Source organism: Dromiciops gliroides, chromosome 4 (genome assembly GCF_019393635.1).
Source record: "Dromiciops gliroides isolate mDroGli1 chromosome 4, mDroGli1.pri, whole genome shotgun sequence".
In the NCBI taxonomy this organism is placed as follows: Eukaryota; Metazoa; Chordata; class Mammalia; order Microbiotheria; family Microbiotheriidae; genus Dromiciops; species Dromiciops gliroides.
In genome coordinates, this window is record NC_057864.1 from 59,459,436 (window position 1) to 59,477,746 (window position 18,311).

Below are 18,311 nucleotides of genomic sequence, written 5' to 3' on the forward strand. Positions count from 1 at the left end.
AATGAGGGTTAAGTGACTTGCCCAGGGTCACACAGCTAGTAAGTATTAAGTGTATGAGGCCACATTTGAACTCAGGTCCTCCTGAATTCCGGGCTGTTGCTTTATCCACTGTGCTACCTAGCTGCCCCACAGATCACTTTTTTTTCTGATAAAAGTATTTTATTTTTTTCCAGTTACATGTAAAAATAGTTCTCGGGGCAGCTAGGTGGCACAGTGGATAGAGCACCGGCCCTGGAGTCAGGAGTACCTGAGTTCAAATCCGGCCTTAGACACTTAACACTTACTAGCTGTGTGACCCTAGGCAAGTCACTTAACCCCAATTGCCTCACTAAAAAAAAAAATAGTTCTCAACATTTGTTTATACAAGCTTTCCAATTTCAGATTTTTCTCCCTCCCTCCCTCCCTCCCCTCCCTCCCCCCTTCCCTAGACAGCAGGTAATCTGATATAGGTTATTTATTTATATATACATATATATATATAAAATAACATTAAATGTATTTCTGCATTAGTCATATTATAAGAGAAGAATCAGAGCAATGAGGAAAAACCTCAAAATAGAAAAACAACAGCACCAAAAGCAAAAGAAATAGTATGGTTCAATTAGCATCTCTACTCCACAGTTCTTTTTTTTTTCTGGATTTGGAGATCCCCTTCTATCATGGGTCCCCTGGATCTCTTCTGTACCTCTGCACTGGTGAGAAGCATCTAGTCCATCACAGTAGATCAACACACAATGTTGATGATACCCACAGATTACTTTTTGACAAAATGGAAATAGAATTGAAGAGTCAGAAGGCAAAAGCTTGAATGTAGGTGGCAAAGATGCATGGAGATTATGTTCAAAGCAATTAAAACAATTTGGAGGGGTGCATTTTTGTATTTTTTTTCATGATGCCCTAAGGCTTCAACACTGAAGCTATGTGTTCAAACAAAAATAAAAGATATGTATAGAAATATTTTTGTTCTGTATCATCACCATACCCACATACCTCTTAAAGGCAATACTGCTCTTCAGTGCACTCAATGTTACACCATGGAAGTAATATACAGAGGAGGCAGAGAATGGGATACTGCCTCACTCCCTGTGGCCAGAGTCCTCCACACTCCAGTGTTTGGGGAGTCATTCCTGTGAGACTGGCAGCAAGCTCCTACGCAGGCAGTAGGTACTGGAGAAGGCTGACCAAAAGGGTAACAAAAAAGTAACAAGGCCAAAAATCTGTGGCTGTCACTGACCGTGGTGCTTATATTGGACTGCCAGCTCAGTCAGACTGAAAGTCGATTTCGCCCAAGCATTCAGCAGCTAGACCGAGCTTTTGACTTCCAGGGATCTTGCAATGAAAGTCAAGGGAGTGAAGAGATCTCTCCTGGGGAAAGGGGGAAGGAAGGAGTTCCAGCCTCTGGTCTCTGGCTGAGATGTCCCAACTCCTTCTGAGAAGGGAACTCCAAGGGTGGAGAAGGAGAGCAGACTTGGGAGAGAGCCTGAAGGGCTTATCACCCATTGCTCCTTAAAGAAGGACTGAGACTCCCTGCCCTAAAGGAATAAGAATTTAGGGTAACTCTCTCCAACAAACAGAAATTCAAACAGAAACTTAAGGGTTCCTGAGGGTGTGATCTAATCAAGCCAGTTTTGCAAAAGTTCTCTGCTTTCATCTCCATGGGGGTGGGGGTTGGAAATTCACTGCGGACCTCCTTTTACAGAGCCAGCCAACTTTGTTAGAGCCTCCAAAAAGGCCATGCTCTTTTGTCCCTTTGTTAGGAGGCTGAGATGGGGAGTCATTCACACCTGTACTCATAAAAATTAATTCCTGTTTCAGCCTGCTTGAAGATGGGGATCTGCAAGTGATGGGGTAAAGGTCCTAAAAGAAATAGACTTGAGAGATTGGATTTATTCTGCCCACGCTGCCAAAGCTGGACATACCCCTGACCAGTCTGTCTGGGGGCTCCACCTGAATGGCTTCAGACTTTGGCTATGAGACTTTCCTCCCATAATTGTTGCTTGAAATAGAAATTGTTGCTATGTAACTACGTGGGAGCCTATTTACCTGGGAGAAAGGAGATCATTCCTCTGATATCATTCTAAGAGATGGGAGGTTTTGGCAGGTGGTCCAGGGAACACTGAGTGGGAGGTGGTGCAGGGAGAGCCTCAGTATCAAATCAGATCCCAAGATAGGTTGTATTGGGACAGCTAGGTGGTGCAGTGGATAAAGTACCAGCCCTGGATTCAGGAGGACCTGAGTTCTAATCCAGCCTCTGACACTTGACACTTACTAGCTCTGTGACCCTGGGCAAGTCACTTAACCCTCATTGCCCCCCCCCCCACAAAAAAATAATAATCTAGTTTTACCCCAAGATAGGTTGTATTTAAGAAACGTATAACCTCTTGGCCAAGTACAAGAGATGACTGATGCAAGATGAAGAATTGTTGACTATACCAGAAGTGTCTCTGCAGAAGCCCTGATATCCCAGAACTGTTCCTGCCCATCATCACCACCTCACATCATGAGAAGAAATGTGTGACCACACTGGGACAGCATCATCTGTGCTGCAGCTCTGATGTCCTTGGTGCTACTCTGGTGCATCATCACCACTTTGCATTAGGTGACCCTCTCTGAACTTCAAAGATGTATGTATCATCACTTAACATATGGACCAGACTGTGGGACTTTGAGACTTAATCTTTCTGAAGGAAGAAGGAAAGGCTGAGGGATTCCGGCTTTTGTATTCCTCCACTTTTTGGCTGCATTCTGGTTTCATTTTGTTTCTCCCCTCCCTCCACCTCGGTTTTTTTTTCCTTTGTAACTTCCCATGGTAGGAGGCCAGTCTTGTAAAAGACTTGAGACTTGGGGCGGGGGGAGGTTGCTGGAAGGGAAGGTCTAAACTTCACATTTTATTTTAGCTTAATTTTGGATTGTTTCTCCTATTCCCCCCTTTTTCCTCCCTTAGTATTACTCACGATAGGAAGATTGTCTAGACCTTTAAATGGCAGAAGATCCTCTTGAAGATCACTGGAGGAGGGGGGCAGCTAGGTGGCGCAGTGGATAAAGCACTGGTCCTGGATTCAGGAGGACCTGAGTTCAAATCCGATCTCGGACACTTGACACTAGCTGTGTGACCCTGGGCAAGTCACTTAACCCTCATTGTCCCGCCAAAAAAAAAAAAAAAAAAAAGATCACTAGGACCTTGCCATTAAGGGGTAGTATTTAAGGAGACCAGTGGTTTCCTGAACCAGTTTCCCTAACTATGACATAAATCTCCCCACCCCAAACTTGATTGGCCTCAGTCTCCATGTTATGGCTTCCTAGTCTGGGGGTAAAAAAGGTTCTAGCCATGTATAGTTGCTGTCTCTGACTTGGGGATGCCCAAGACCATGCCCTGATGACCAAATGACCGGACATATCATTATCATCATCATTATCTTCTTCATCTTCTTTGTGGGGCAATGAGGGTTAAGTGACTTGCCCAGGGTCACACAGCTAGTAAGCGTCAAGTGTCTGAGGCCAGAATTGAACAGACGTATTTTCAAATGGAGACAAGAAGGCTGTATCCAGAGAAAACTAAGTGCCGCTGTATCCTTGTTGAATATCCTTATTGTGTTAGGGCAAAATAAACTTCTTCTTTTGTTAAATGTTTAGTAACCAGCGAGTGTTTTATTTTGTCCCACATATTGAACCTGAAGTGAGAGGGTGTTGGCTTTACAGCTGAACCTACAACTCTTATTAAGTACTGAATGATGGACTACTGAAAACTAGAATAGAAGACAGAATTCTTCTTTCTCAAGAGGTAAATTTATTTGAGCAATTAGAAAGGTCTACACAAAAGTAAAATGGTGGGGCAGCTAGGTGGTACTGTGGATAATGCACCAGCCCTGGATTCAGGAGGACCTGAGTTCAAATCCGGCCTCAGACACTTGACACTTACTAGCTGAGTGACCCTGGGCAAGTCACTTAACCTTCATTGCCCCACCAAAAAACAAAAAACAAAAAAAAAAGTAAAATGGTAACATTCTAAATAGAGAGAGAAGAAGCAAGTATCCCTTCAGAAGCTTAATGTTTTCAAAGAGCACTAAGGAATTAAATGTAAGAAAGACAGGACCTAGGTGTTAAGATTCATTTTGTTCTAGGCATTTTAAGAGAAAGACAAAGGAGGGTAGAAAGATTAGTATAAAAGAGGAGGAAGAAGGGGGTGTGGCTCATTATTTCTCTTAAATGGTGTGTGCAAGAGCAGGAGTAAACAAACATGCAGGAAAAGGGAGAGGGAAATGGGCATGAGCTGAACTTTACTCTTACACAAACTCAAAAAAGGAGAGCTGAACTCACACACATACAGACTCACACACACATAAATAATTTCTTGTTGGAATACACCAAACTCAACAAGAAAACAAACAAGGGCAAAAATACAAGAGGCTGAGATAAAAGACTAAAACAAGGGAGGGAATAATGACAAGCAAAAAACCTGGCAGCCTTAGAGAATGGATCCTGAGTGGGGTGATTAAGAGGAAAGAGAGAGAGAGAGAGAGAGAGAGAGAGAGAGAGAGAGAGAGAGAGAGAGAGAGAGAGAGAGAGAACTTGTATGTGTTAAGAGTCTTTTAAAAAAAAGGTTCCGAATTAGTCTTTTGTGAAAAAAATCAAATACCCCCCCCAAAACAAACCCAAACCAAAACAAACCCAAACCCCAAGAAAAATAATGTTTTTTTCAAAGTATGCTTTGAACTGCATTTAGACTCCATCAGTTCTTTCTCTGGAGGGGGATATAGCATTTTCATCATGAGTCCTTTGGAATTGTCTTAGACCATTGTATTATTGAGAATAGCTAAGTCATTCACAGTTGATCATATAATATTGCTGTTGCTGTGTACAGCGCTCTCCTGGTTCCCCTCATTTTACTCAATTCATGCAAGTCTTTCCAGGATTTCACTATTTCTTATATATAGTATTCCATCACAATCGTATACCTTTGTGTAACAGTCTTAGAGATGAAGGTAGGAATAGCGGAAAAGATTTGATCTCCTCGACAGACAAAAAGAATGGCCTGGATCCACATTGACTTCAGGGATTTTAAGTTGTCATTCATCCCCCAAAGCAAAGAAAAATCATATAGTTGGGTTGTGGTTTTGGGGGGTTTTGTGGGGGGGCAGAGGGGTTGGGGAGCAAAGGTAGAAAAGAGGAAGAAACTTAGAAAGGGGCAGAATTCTTTTCTCAAAAAGGAAGGATCACATTAGTAAAGTTATAAATGGCTGAATACTTACAAAAATATAAAATACCTAGATTAACAAAAGAAGTAGGCTATTTAAATAAGCCAATATCAAAGTAAATGAACAAATTGAGCAAGTCAAAAATGAATGCCCAAAGGAAAAAAAAAAACCAACTCCAGGATTAGATGGATTTACAAGTGAATTCTAGCAAACATTCAAACAACAATTAATTCCCAAACTATACATACTGCTTGAAATAACAGGAAAAGAAGGCACTCTTTCAGTCTCTTTTGAAGATTCAAATAGAGGGGCAGCTAGGTGGCTCAGTGGATAGAGCACTGGCCCTGGAGTCAGGAGTACCTGAGTTCAAATCCGGCCTCAGACACTTAACACTTACTAGCTGTGTGACCCTGGGCAAGTCACTTAACCCCAACTGCCTCACTAAAAACAAAACAAAACAAAGATTCAAATATACCCTTTATACTCAAACCAGAGAAAGACAAAGAAAAAATTATAGGCCAATATCACTAATGAGCATTGACACAAAAATTGTAAGTAAAAATAAATGGGCTACATCAATCTATTAGAAGGACTGTACACTGGGGAAGCTAGGTGGCGCAGTGGATAGAGCACTGGCCTTGGAGTCGGGAGTACCTGAGTTCAAATCCAGCCTCAGACACTTAACACTTACTAGCTGTGTGACCCTGGGCAAGTCACTTAACCCCAATTGCCTCAAAAAGAAAAAAAAAGGACTGTACACTATGAGTAGATTGGAATACTACTAGCAATGCAGGGTTAATTCAACATAAGAAAGACCACAAATATATTAAATCATGTAAATAATAATAAAAATAACATGGTTATATCAATAAATCCTGAAAAGGCTGACAAAATCCCACACCTGTTTGTTAGAAACATAGCATAGGAATAAGTGGACCTTTCCTTATACTTGTCTAGAACCAAGAGCAAACATTTTATATATAATGTTAAAAAGTTAGAGATCTTTATATCAAGGGCAAACAAGGATGTTCGTTATCATAAATCTTATCGTTTGACTCTCCTACCCAACTAGCTCCTGGGTTTTCCTATAAACCCCTGTGTTTACCTTTCAAGTCCTATACAAGCTTCCCCTAACCTCCCTTTTCAGCCTCATTGGATGTTACTCCCCTTTCCAATTGGCTTCTCTGTTTCCCACTTTTGACACTCCATCTCCTGTCGCCATGCTTTTGGACTTGTGCCCCTAGCTTTTGTAATGGTCTGGTGCATGCCAATAGTGTCTTTCTACCTGGAGGATACTAGGGAGATGCTTCTTGGAGAATTGTGATGATCTATAAGGGAATGGTTTTGGAAAGACTGACCAGGCATCCTATAACTGGTTCTGGACTGCTAAATGTATTGACAAGGAAGCTCTTTGATTGGCTGTGGATGCACTCAAAAAAGGCCTGTCAGTTTCAGCTAATGTCTTTTGGCTTCAGCACTCCTCAGGGAGCTTGGTGGTCATTGAAGGGGGTGAAGCCTCCAGACTTGTAAGTTCAAAAGGTCTAGAGGGGTCCTCAGCATCCCAGGGTTCCATGGTTAAGGTCTGTAGCCAGTGTGGCACTGATGCCTCAAGGAGTAAGGAGTGACTTTCAGGTCCCCAGCCCAGCAGTAGATGAGACAAACAAGTACTCATCTGCCACCTCTGGACATACTTGGTAGGACCTATACTCTTCTGGAACTGAGCTAAGCTTTGTACCTATACTCCCACAGAAGAATGTGGGATGGTAAAGAATATGCCTCTGAGGGGCAGCTAGGTGGTGCAGTGGATAGAGCACTGGCCCTGGATTCAAGAGGTCCTGAGTTCAAATCCTGCCTCAGACACTTGACACTTACTAGCTGTGTGATCTTGGTCAAGTCACTTAACCCTCATTGCCCCCCAAAACCAAAACCAAAAAATATGCCTCTGAGATGGAGGTGGGAGGGAATATCTTTATGTTTGTTTTGGCTATGTCTCTGAAATAAAAATCTTTTTGTAAAAGCTAATCAATGAGGGGGGCAGCTAGGTGGCACAGTGGATAAAGCACTGACCCTGGATTCAGGAGTACCTGAGTTCAGATCCGGCCTCAGACACTTGACACTTACTAGCTGTGTGACCCTGGGCAAGTCACTTAACATCCCATTGCCCCCCCCACACACACACACACAAAAAGCTAATCAATGGCAAGTGATTAATTTGAACTGGACATGGAGAATGGGAGGAAAACAGCTGGTGGTGGCTCAAGCTGATGATACTGGAAAGAGATACCTCATGAATCTCTCAGATTTCCCCTGAACCCTGGCAGGAAAATATGGCAGGCTGAGCTCTGGGAGAGAGAGCCTTAAGCCTCATGCTACACCTAGAATGTACTCCTTCTTACCTTGGATCTACAGAATTCCTCCTTCCTCTGAGATGAATTTCTGCAGGAAGTCTTTTCTGATTCCTCCAGTTACAAGTGCCCTCATTTCCAAACTACCTTGTAGTTTATATATATTTTTTTCCTTGTTTCTTTTTTTTTTGGGGGGGGGGGAGGCCATGAGGGTCAAGTGACTTGACCAAGGTCACACAGCTAGTAGGTGTTATGTGTTTGAGGCTGGATTTGAACTCAGGTTCTCTGGAATGCAGGGCTGGTGCTTCATCCACTCCAACACCTTATGTTTATGCTGTATATATTTTATTTGTACTCCTCTTTCCATTATTAGAATATAAGCTCATTTACATGGAGATTATTTCATTTTTAAAAATTAATATTCATAGTATCTGGCATACACATTAGGTACTTAATAAATACTTCTTGAGTTGACTATGTGCAGATAACTCAGGTTCACTGTGGCTTACTTTCCTCGTCTGTAAAATGGAGGTAATAGCAGAGCAGGGAGCATGTTGGACATGGGTGGGCTTGGAGCAGCTAGGTGGTACAATGGAATGGAGCACTGGCTCTGGAGTCAGGAGGACCTAAATTCCAATTTGACCTCATGCATTTACTAGCTGCATAACCCTAGGCAAGTCACTTAACCCTGTTTGTCTCAGTTCATGTGATCACACATACATTTTCTTTCAGCTACTTACCAATCTTGACTCGGATATCCAGGCCTTCTTCAGACTCTTGATTCTCAAACACTCCATGGATTTCAAGACTGCATTTAACCACCACGGTGATAAAGTTCTTCAGCTGCTTTCGTTCAACCTTCCACAAGGCTAGCAATGCATCCCCTTTAAGTGTGTGTGGGAGAGAGAAAACTGGGGTTAGGCTTTTGGTTTTTTCCAAGAGACCAGCCCATTTGGGTATTTCTATGGGGAACCTCATTTACATCAAACTCTTCAAATTCACTTTACATCTGTGCCTTGCTGCTCCTCTTCTGGGGCCTCCCTTCCTATTTAGGGTGTAAGGACTGCTACAGAGCTTTCTTACCTCTCCCCCCTCCAGATTAGTAAGGCCAATACCTGCAAACTTTAAGATGTCTCCTCCAAAAATCAGCACCTCTGAGAAAAGGAGAAGGGAAATCACATACTGATTTCTTTAAAAAACAAAAAAACAAAAACATTATGAGACAAACCAAAAATTCTTTCCTTTCATTGCAGAATGAAGGGAAAGGGGCATGGACATAGTGCAGGGAAGCAGGATAACAAGACAGAGTCAATTCACTCGAAACCGTGCTTACTGTTCCATTACAACTATTCAATAATATTTTATTGACCTCTTTCAAGTTATTGCTTTTATCAGTTAGGTAATCAACAAACTTTTATTAAGCACCTACTATGTGTCAGGGACTATGTTGGACACTGGGGATACAACTACAGAGAGTGAAACAACAGCTAATTTTAATACTAAAAGTACTTTTCTCTCGGAAATATATTGTGCTTTAGATTTTTCACTAATATAAACTGATCTTCCCCTCAGTTAGTACAAATTAGTGACATTTGACTATATTCCTGGATATAGTCTGACTCACTGTGTGATCCTGCCCTCTCCACGCCCTGCCCTGCCCACCCCTCTCCAAATCCCAGCAACGTAAAAACCCTAATGCTACCTACATCCTAGGGATGCTCTCTAGAGAAGCTAACAAAAAATAGAAAGGGTCATTAGGAAAGTGCCCAGCACGGCTCTCCCCTCGGTTATAATGCCCAAACACAGGAAGAGTGATGACAAAACAAATTTTCAAGCCAAAACCAAGCTCTAGTACTTACTTTCCACTATGACACTTATGTGGCGATTGAGAATATCCACCAGCTGTTCAGCCCCGCGGTCCATGTACATGGCTGTACTGAACTTCTCAGTCATTGCCGTGAAACCTGGGGCACAGGTACAAGGAACTCATTTGGATTCTGGGAAGAGTCAGAAAGGAGCCAGGAGGAGAGGCCTAAATTGGGAAGCCCATTGACCCAGATTTTCTTTTTTAATGGTTTGTGACAAAGAGGAAGCAATCATTCATATCTACATGATTTTGGGGGTTCCTGGAAGATCTATTCTGTCCCCTTACCCTGCCCCTCCCAATATTTTGTCCTACTTACTCAATGGTCCCTGATATTACTTTATTAGGAAGCAAAGACTTTTACTATTCCACAATGAGAGATGAGGACAATTCGACAGATTCACACTTTAGTGTAAATTACTAATATTAAATCCCCTCCTTAGAAGCAGGTTTTGTTAAGGCAAAGGCACTGGTCACCCAAAAGCAGAGAAAGGAGAACAGTATCCCAGCAAGGGGGTTAAAGGCATACAAAAGAGGCTTCAGGCATAAAGTCAACTTTTCATCTTTGTAATTTTGTTAAAGGCGTTGAGGGAGAGGGGGAAAGTGGATACCTGCCCTTATGCCACATTTTAAAATTTGGAGTATTCATCATTATGAACCTGAAATACCAATATTTTTTATTCCCTAGCCCTGTTTCCCATCTGTTTAGCAGCCATATGACAATATGGGTGTGCCTCTTTCCGCTGTCAGAAGTCTTTTTTGTACTTGCCCGAAATATCCACAAACATGAGGACCCCATCGAAATATTCTGTGGAGGGACGCTCTGGGGTAAAATCTCCATAGACGATGAGGTCTGGTAAGTGAGCGGCTATTCTGACAATGGTCCGATCTGGTAGGGAGGCTCTTCCAATATTCATCTCAGAGGAAAATTTCCAGGGCCCTGTAGTCAGAAAGAAAAGTATATAGATTGGGGTATCATGAAGATGCGGGGGTGGGGGGGGGCTGTGATAGCAGCAACCTGATTTTAACTCTTATTCACTCCTTTTTTTTAAAAAAAAATTCATCTTTCTTGTGTATATAATATAATGATTACCATGGTACTAAAAAGCAGACCTAGGTTGCCAGGGCTAACCTTCTAATGGGGGCCCACTTACTTTGAACAGAGGAAGATTCCACTCGTACAGGAACAGACTGCCCTTTAATCCTGAAAAGCTGCTGGTCAGTGCTACTGGTTAGGAAAGGGTAGCATCCTCTCCACTGAAAAAACAACTCAAAGTGCATGTTCTATGGAAGGTGGGCCACCTTCATTACATTTTTTTTTCTTACAAGCTATACTTCCTATGGATTTTATTTTTTCTTTTATCCTGACAAATTATGCGTTTTCCTCCTGTTTTGATCCTTTACACCTTATTACATTCCCTTAATTTTTGTGAACCATCCCTCTACCCCTTCCTGGCTCCATATTTTTTCCCTTTCTCAGAGTAATATTTTTATTACAAAGGTAACAAATTATATTGAAATACAATTGATTAGGGGGACAGCTAGGTGGCACAGTGGATAGAACACTGGCCCTGGATTCAGGAGTATCTGAGTTCAAATCCAGCCTCAGATCCTTGACCTTTACTAGCTGTGTGACCCTGGGCAAGTCACTTAACCCCCATTGCCCCGCAAAAATAAAAAGAAAAGAAAAGAAATACAATTGATTAAATATTTTTTTAACAAAAAGAACACCTCAACTGGTTTCAAGGCACCTGCTTTTATACTACATACAGGAAGCAGGGACCAATCTGCGAGATAGTTTCTAGCTTATGGTATATGTTTCTGGTAATAGAACAATCATTTTAATCTAGCGTTAAAAGTTATTATTTCTTACAGGATAGTTTTAGATACATTATGTGGCCACGTAAGGCCTTGGACAAAAAGGCAAACCACATGGCAATGGATTAAGTCTCTGGATTAATCTTCCTGACTGGGGAAGGCATTTGATACCTCTAACCTAGTTTTCACCAAAATATCAACCATCCAATAAGTAATTATGTGCCAAATACTGTGCTCCGTTCTGGAGAGACCAATAAAAAGAATCAAAGAAACCCAATGCTCAAAGGGCTTACAGTCATTATTTTTTCTTTTAATTAACAAACATTTATTAAATCTCTTCTGTCTGCAAGGCCCTGTACTAGTTGATGAAGATATGAAGATTAGATAAGGTATAGTTCTTGCCCTCAAAGAGCTTATAGTTTAGAAGAGGGAACAAAATAAATACACAAGTAACAGTGCGGTGTTGCAGAAATTGTCTGAGATTTGAGAAGAGAGAATTGCTTACATGACCATGAAGATTATGTATGTCCACAAGGGTAGTTAAATTTAGTTTGCTGGGAGGCATATCTAGATCTCTTTGGAATCTGGCCCATCCTTTTCCAAAAGAAATTGTGATTCATGCCTTAAGGGGAACACTGGCCCCATATTTTTGAAGGTTGTTTATGCATGATAGTTATATATATATATATATAGTTTTATATATATATAGTTATATATGTGTGTGTGTGTGTGTAGTGCAAACACAATAGATATAAGTACAGATACAATGCATGCAAAATAATCCAGGTAGTTCTGAGGAGATTTGATCTTTTTGCCTAATAGCATGGAAAAAAAACAAAAACCCCAAACAACCAACCCTAGGGGAATAAGTGTACAAGTAAGCTCTAAGTAGGGGCTGCCAGAAGGGAGAACCAGGAGCAAGAGGGAATTGGGCTGTTATGGAAGCTGCTAGTCAAATTGTGAAGAGCGACAGAGCCTAGGCAGGAGACGAAGGGCCAAGTTGAAAGATGACAACCAGGAGATGGGGGTAAAGTTAGAACACTGACAGAATAAAAGAGAGTGGCAGCAGTGCATGGAGCGCCAGTCCTGGAATCAGCAAGTCTCACCTTCCTGAGTTCAAATCTGGCCTCAGACATTTACTAGCTGTGTGACTCTGGGCAAGTCACTTAGCCCTGTTTACCTCAGTTTCCCCATCTGTAATATGAGCTGGAGAAGGAAATGGTAAACCACTCTAGCATCTCTGCCAAGAAAACCCTAATTGGGGTCACAAAGACGTGGACAGGACTGAACAACAACACAATTAAATGTATAGAAGGGGTATTTGTATTGAAATGAGTACGTGCTTATATACAGAAGAGAGCTGAGTCTGCGTGAGGAGGAAGCTGCCCTTCCAGGGGCCCCATGACCCAGGTTAGCAGTACAAGATGCAGAGCCTTGCAGTGAGTTTTTGCAGGGACTGACTATATGACTGAACCTCTGGGCAGGGAAGAAATAACATTCATCTAAAGATGGGATATAGCATCACACAAGGAAAGATAATGAGTCCCTTCCCTGTTCTTTATAGGCATTTAAATAAACCTATTCCATATTAAATCTCAATAGCATCGGTCGCTTGCAGGGGAGGTAAATTTTTCTAATGGAAAGCTGGAAATAATTCCAGTTTTGATAAGAAAACCCACAGAGCTGTGTCACAAAAACCCAGAGAGAAGAGACAGGATTCACCTATGCCCATTCCAAGAGAGAGGTCAAGAAGGATGAAAACTGAGATAAAGTCATCAGATTTGGCAATTAAGAGAATACTGGTAACTGGAGAGATCATTTTCAGCTGGGCGATGAGGTCAGAAGCCAAATTGCAAGAGCAGAGGTAGAGGAGATGATAAGAGCAGTGTTTTTTTTAGGATTTTAATTGTGAAAGATAGTAGCCATATAGATTGATAGTCTGAGATGGTGAGAGATTTTTTTTTAAGGATGCATTTGTAGATAATGGGGGAAGGAGCTGATGAAAGGTAGAGACTAAAGATTGGAAGAGATGATTATTGGGACAATATGCTAATTAGAAGGGAAGGGATGGAATCAGAAAAACCCCTAGTTTCAAATCCAGCCACAGACACTTACTAGCTATGTGTAAGTCACTTAACTTCTGTCCGGCTCAGTTACTTCACCTTTAAAATGGGGGTAATAATGACACCTACCATGAGATCATGTTTGTAAAGTGCTAAGTTCAGCACCCAGTACTCAGTAGGTACAAAATAAATGCTTATTCCCTCTATTCTTATCCAAGGAACACAAAATGTAGCTCCCAAGAAGGCTGGAAGTCAAGGGGGCCTTTAGTCTCCAAGACTGTTGCCCTCATTAAAAAGGAGAGGAACAGCCCAGCTCAAGGATTTCCCCTAATCCTTCTTCTGACTAAATCCTTGGGTCCTTATCCTTCACTGCGGTCGCTACAAACAACCCTTTCTGCTAAGATTCCCCACTTCCACCCCTTCTCCTCACCTACCTCCAGGCCCTATAAGCAGCTGAAAAACAAACAGACAAACAACACAGAAGCCAAGTGGAAAGACAGTGGGACCCCAAACCCTTCAAACATGATAGGGCTTCTGAGAACAGCTCAGGGGCCACATTCAACTCCAGGAGTGGCCACTACCAAATGGCAGTTTTACAGGCCCCGCCCACACTGCCCTCCCCGCCCCCGCTTGCCTCTGATTGGCTGCTCACGCTATTCTCTTCTCAACTACCCACCCCAAGAAGACCAATCCCCTCCTTGGGTCAATGAATCATACTAAATATGACCCTATTTTAGGTGGTGATTCCTGCTCCATATGGCTTAAAGTCTCTGTTCCTTACTAGTTCCTGTTGAATATTAATTATAGTTTAATCTGCCTGTCTCCTACAAACAGAATTAATAGACAGATCAGAGAAATGATATCTTATATCTCCTACAATTTGTTTCCATACCTGTCCTCCTACAAAAATAAAAAAACAGATCAGAGACAGACAGAAAAAAACCCATAATACCAATTTAATTTTGTCCCAAGAAGAAAGAATCATGATCATGTGGAGACCCTTCCAAAAGAGACCCCTTCATTCTAAAGGTTTTTAAGATTTCTTTGCTCACAGGTTACAGAATAACTTAATTAGCATGATACCAATCAACCCAAAGCAAATACTACAAATGTAAATCAATAAATCACTTTGACAGTTCAATTTAAAACAGATGCAATGGCTAGATTATGTGGAAACCGGAAGGGTATTATCAAAGACTAAGAGATCTAGATAGTTGATCAGGAGAACAATAAGATCTATTCACTTTCTTGGGAAAGAAGATGGTGAATAAGAATTTCAAAGGGGCATTTAAATTTGTTTATTCTCTTGGGGAAAGTAAATAGAGACTGTCTGGTTTCAGTTTGAAGTCTGAGCAAAGGGCATTTTGCTCATATTAATCCAGTGTCTCATAAAAATCCATTTGGATAATAAGGCAGTTCCATCAAATCCAAATTCATATTAACATTCCTCATCTGTGAAATGAGGGGATTGAATTCAGGGTTTCCTAAGGTCCTTTCTAGGCCTAAATCTATGATCCTATGCCCCATGAAGGTACTCAAAACTCCTCCTAGTCAACTTGGAGTCTTAATAGAGACCCCTGGGAGGAAATCTATTGATTCTTAATGAGAAAGGGGCTAGAGATACAGTTCTTCAATTTTGGAATGTTCATCTAGATTGCACTTTAGGATATATTTTCCTCATTCAACGTAAAAACGGGTGTTACCTCGGATCTTTTTTGGGCAGAGCCTCACCTTTTCTGAGGGCGTGGAGAATTCACCCTGGAATATTCCTTTTAGAGACCTGCTTACTCTCCCCTTCCCTAGGTGGTGGTGGTGGAATAGGTCCTGTAGACTCCATTTTGTGGAAGAGTATAGGCCTGCCTTTATTCCCTTCCTAACTCTATTTCTGATTTTCTGGAATTAAAAACCATGCCCCCACACTGCCATAGCCAAGTACATTTCTCCTCTTCTTGTTCTTCACTGTTCATCTCCCTTTTGTATGTTGTCTGCACCCGTTAAAATATAAGCTCTTTGAGGGCAGGGGATGTCTTTCTTTTTGCTTGTATTTGTATCTCCAGAAATTAGTACAGTGCCTGGCACATAGTAAGCATTTAATTAATGGTTATTTCTTCTTCCCTTTTTCCTTTCATCTCTCCCGTCCTCTTTTCTTCCCTCCCCGCTTTTCTTCTTCCCTTCTTTCCACTGTCCCTTCCTCCTTCTCTCTCATTCTCCCCCTCCTTCTTTCCTTCCTTTTCTCCTTCCTTCTTTTTTAAAAAATTTTTTAAAAATTAAAAAAAAACTTTTTTTCGGGGCAGTGAGGGTTAAGTGACTAGCTGAGGGTCACACAGCTAGTAAGTGTCAAGTGTTTGAGGTCGGATTTGAACTCAGGTCCTCCTGAATCCAGGGCTGGTGCTCTATCCACTGCACCACCTAGCTTCCCTCCCCCTTCCTTCTAATAAGAAGAAAAAGTAGTATTATGAAAACCTAATGAGGAAAGAGTATCCAGGAAGAGAAGATGAGCAAAAACTTCACCGGCTGCTAAGAGGTCAAGGGATGAGGACCGAGAAAAGCACATTAGATTTTTTTATTCTGACTTTTTCATCCAGCAAGCACTAGCACGCCTGGGACCCAGTAGGATACTGGCACAGGAGTGACGGAGTGGGCAAGAGCATGCCAGCGATGCTCAGGAGCTGGATTTAAAGGATTTAAAAGAAAAAGAAAGGCAGGCCAAGATTGTTGAGGTTGGGTCAGGATTGGCTATGGATGCATTTAAATGCTAAGAGGAATGTTGAGTAAAAACACTGAAAGAAAGCAGTAGCAATTCAGGGACTTCCCTGTTGCCCCCACCATTTGGCTGTTACTGGGCTCATTACCTTCGACTGTGAATTTTTAAAAATCAGATTAAATCTGTTATTTTTTAGGTGTTATCAAATCTTACTTCATTAAAGTCATAGAAGAAATCTCTGAGATCAGGCATATCATTACATTAAATTTGGTAGCATTTTCAGCAATATGTTCTGTCGGCTATACAGATGAAGTTTTTAAAATTAGGATAGTTACATTTGTTAACAAATATTTGTCTTACTAAATACTATGGATTGATTCACCACCAGCAACAACTTTAAAAAAAAAAAAACTTCTTCAGTATTTTATTTTCCCCCAATTACATGTAGAAACAACTGTTTTTGTTTAGTTTTTTTGCGGGGCAGTGGGGGTTAAGTGACTTGCCCAGGGTCACACAGCTAGTAAGTGTCAAGTGTCTAAGGGCGGATTTGAACTCAGGTACTCCTGAATCCAGGGCCGATGCTTTATCCACTGTGCCACCTAGTTGCCCCCTAGAAACAACTGTTAACCTCTATTTTTAAAACTTTCAAATTCTCTCCCCTCTCCCCTTCAAGGAAAGCAATTTGATAGGTTATACATGTGTAGTCATGCAATGAAAGAAAACAGACAAATCTCAAGAAAAATAAAGTCAAAAAATATGCTTTAATCTGTATTCAGACACCATCTGTTCTTTCTCTGGGTTAGATAGCATTCTTCGCAAGTCCTTCAAACTTCTCTTCGATCATTGTGTTGCTGAGAATAACTGTCCTTCACAGCTGATCATCCCACAACATTACCAGCAACAACTATTAACCAATTACCAACAGGAGGGTAAAGCACAGGAGTCCTAAGTGTGAGATGAATGAAAAGTCCAAGAGAGAGTTTCTGGGTAATTAATAATCAATTTATTAATTAGGCTAGCAAATAATAAATTGAGGTCAATGGTTTCTTTCCAAAGACACCTAATGGAGATACTGAATGCCTTAAATATTTTTAGAAAAGTGGGTATTACTGACAGGTGGAGATCATTGGTAAACAATCAGTGAGGGGGTGAGCTGAAAACCTTCAGCTCCTCTTGCTGAGAACTTGGCTTGATGAGACTCAGCTACCTCTAGCTATCTGGACAAAAGAATCCACCCAGATTAGATTGTCTTTACCCTTTAATCAGAAATAAACTCTCCCAGTTGGGTGGGGCCCTGCTCAAGATAGAGAAGGATGTTCCTGGAGTGTTAAGCCAATCTCATCAGCCTTGTACTGATGTTCTTGAAACTGATCTATAAGAACTAGTCTTTAAATGAGGAAGTAAAAAGAGAAAGGAAAAAAAAAACCGTACCCAGAAATTAATAATGGTTAATGGAAAAATAATCCTTTTTCCCCAGTGGCAAGACCCCCTGACCACTGGTCTTGCTTCCAGCCCAGGCTTCAACAGCTATCATTTAGGAAAGTAACTCCTGTGGAAAAGGGGCCAGCCAGCTACAATCACTGCCACAACTACTGAAGACTTAGAAAAGTTCTTGCCCTGGGTATTTGGCAATTCCGAATAGCTCCGCATCAGAAATGAAATGAATTTATCAGTAGAAATGACAAAGAGGCATTGCCATCCGCTTTGGCAACACACCATAAGGACCATGGGGCCTTTCCATCAATCAACCTTGCAGGTGAAATCTCCCATGTGTGTGTTGTCGTCCCCATTAGAATATGAGTTCCTCAAAAGCAGGGACTGTTTTACTTTTCTGTTTGTATTTTCTGGACTTAGCACAGTGCTTTGAACAGAAATGCTCTAATTCATTCAAATCAGATAATCTGCCAATTACCTTTAGCTCTGGGTAACCCATGCTCAAGGCTGCCTCTATTTCCCAAGCTGAAAGAATTACTGTGTCCCATAAATTTAAGGACTTAGTCACTCTGTGGACATTTAGTGACTTTTCTAAAGACAGACAAAAAGTGATTTCACTTCTTTTGGTAAGTTACTTCCAAGTGCTTCAATTTGATTCAAGTCAAAATATATTAAATTGACATTTTGTGGTTGCATTTACTGAAATCTCAACATTCTTCAGATACATCTTACTCTCCTGCTTTCCCTCACCTGCCTCATTCAACAACTGCTCTTAGGCAAATACAGTCTATCCATATGTTCCCAATGGAATGTGTATCATAGAGGCAGCTCAGTAATCAAGAGGAAAATGTGACTGGCTAGATGTAGAGTGGACAAAAATTTTATAAG

At 41.3% G+C, this 18,311-nt stretch overlaps 1 protein-coding gene across 1 annotated transcript in view; it reads right to left on the reverse strand.

Moving 5' to 3' along the window:
- ADCY10 (adenylate cyclase 10) overlaps positions 1–10,321 on the reverse strand; it is a 129,967-nt gene extending 119,646 nt beyond the window's left edge. Inside the window, 4 exon segments of the mRNA XM_044004605.1 lie at positions 8,281–8,424; positions 8,656–8,694; positions 9,400–9,504; positions 10,174–10,321. Of these exon segments, the coding sequence (XP_043860540.1) occupies positions 8,281–8,424; positions 8,656–8,694; positions 9,400–9,504; positions 10,174–10,321 (436 nt within the window).
- Positions 10,322–18,311: the final 7,990 nt, after the last annotated feature.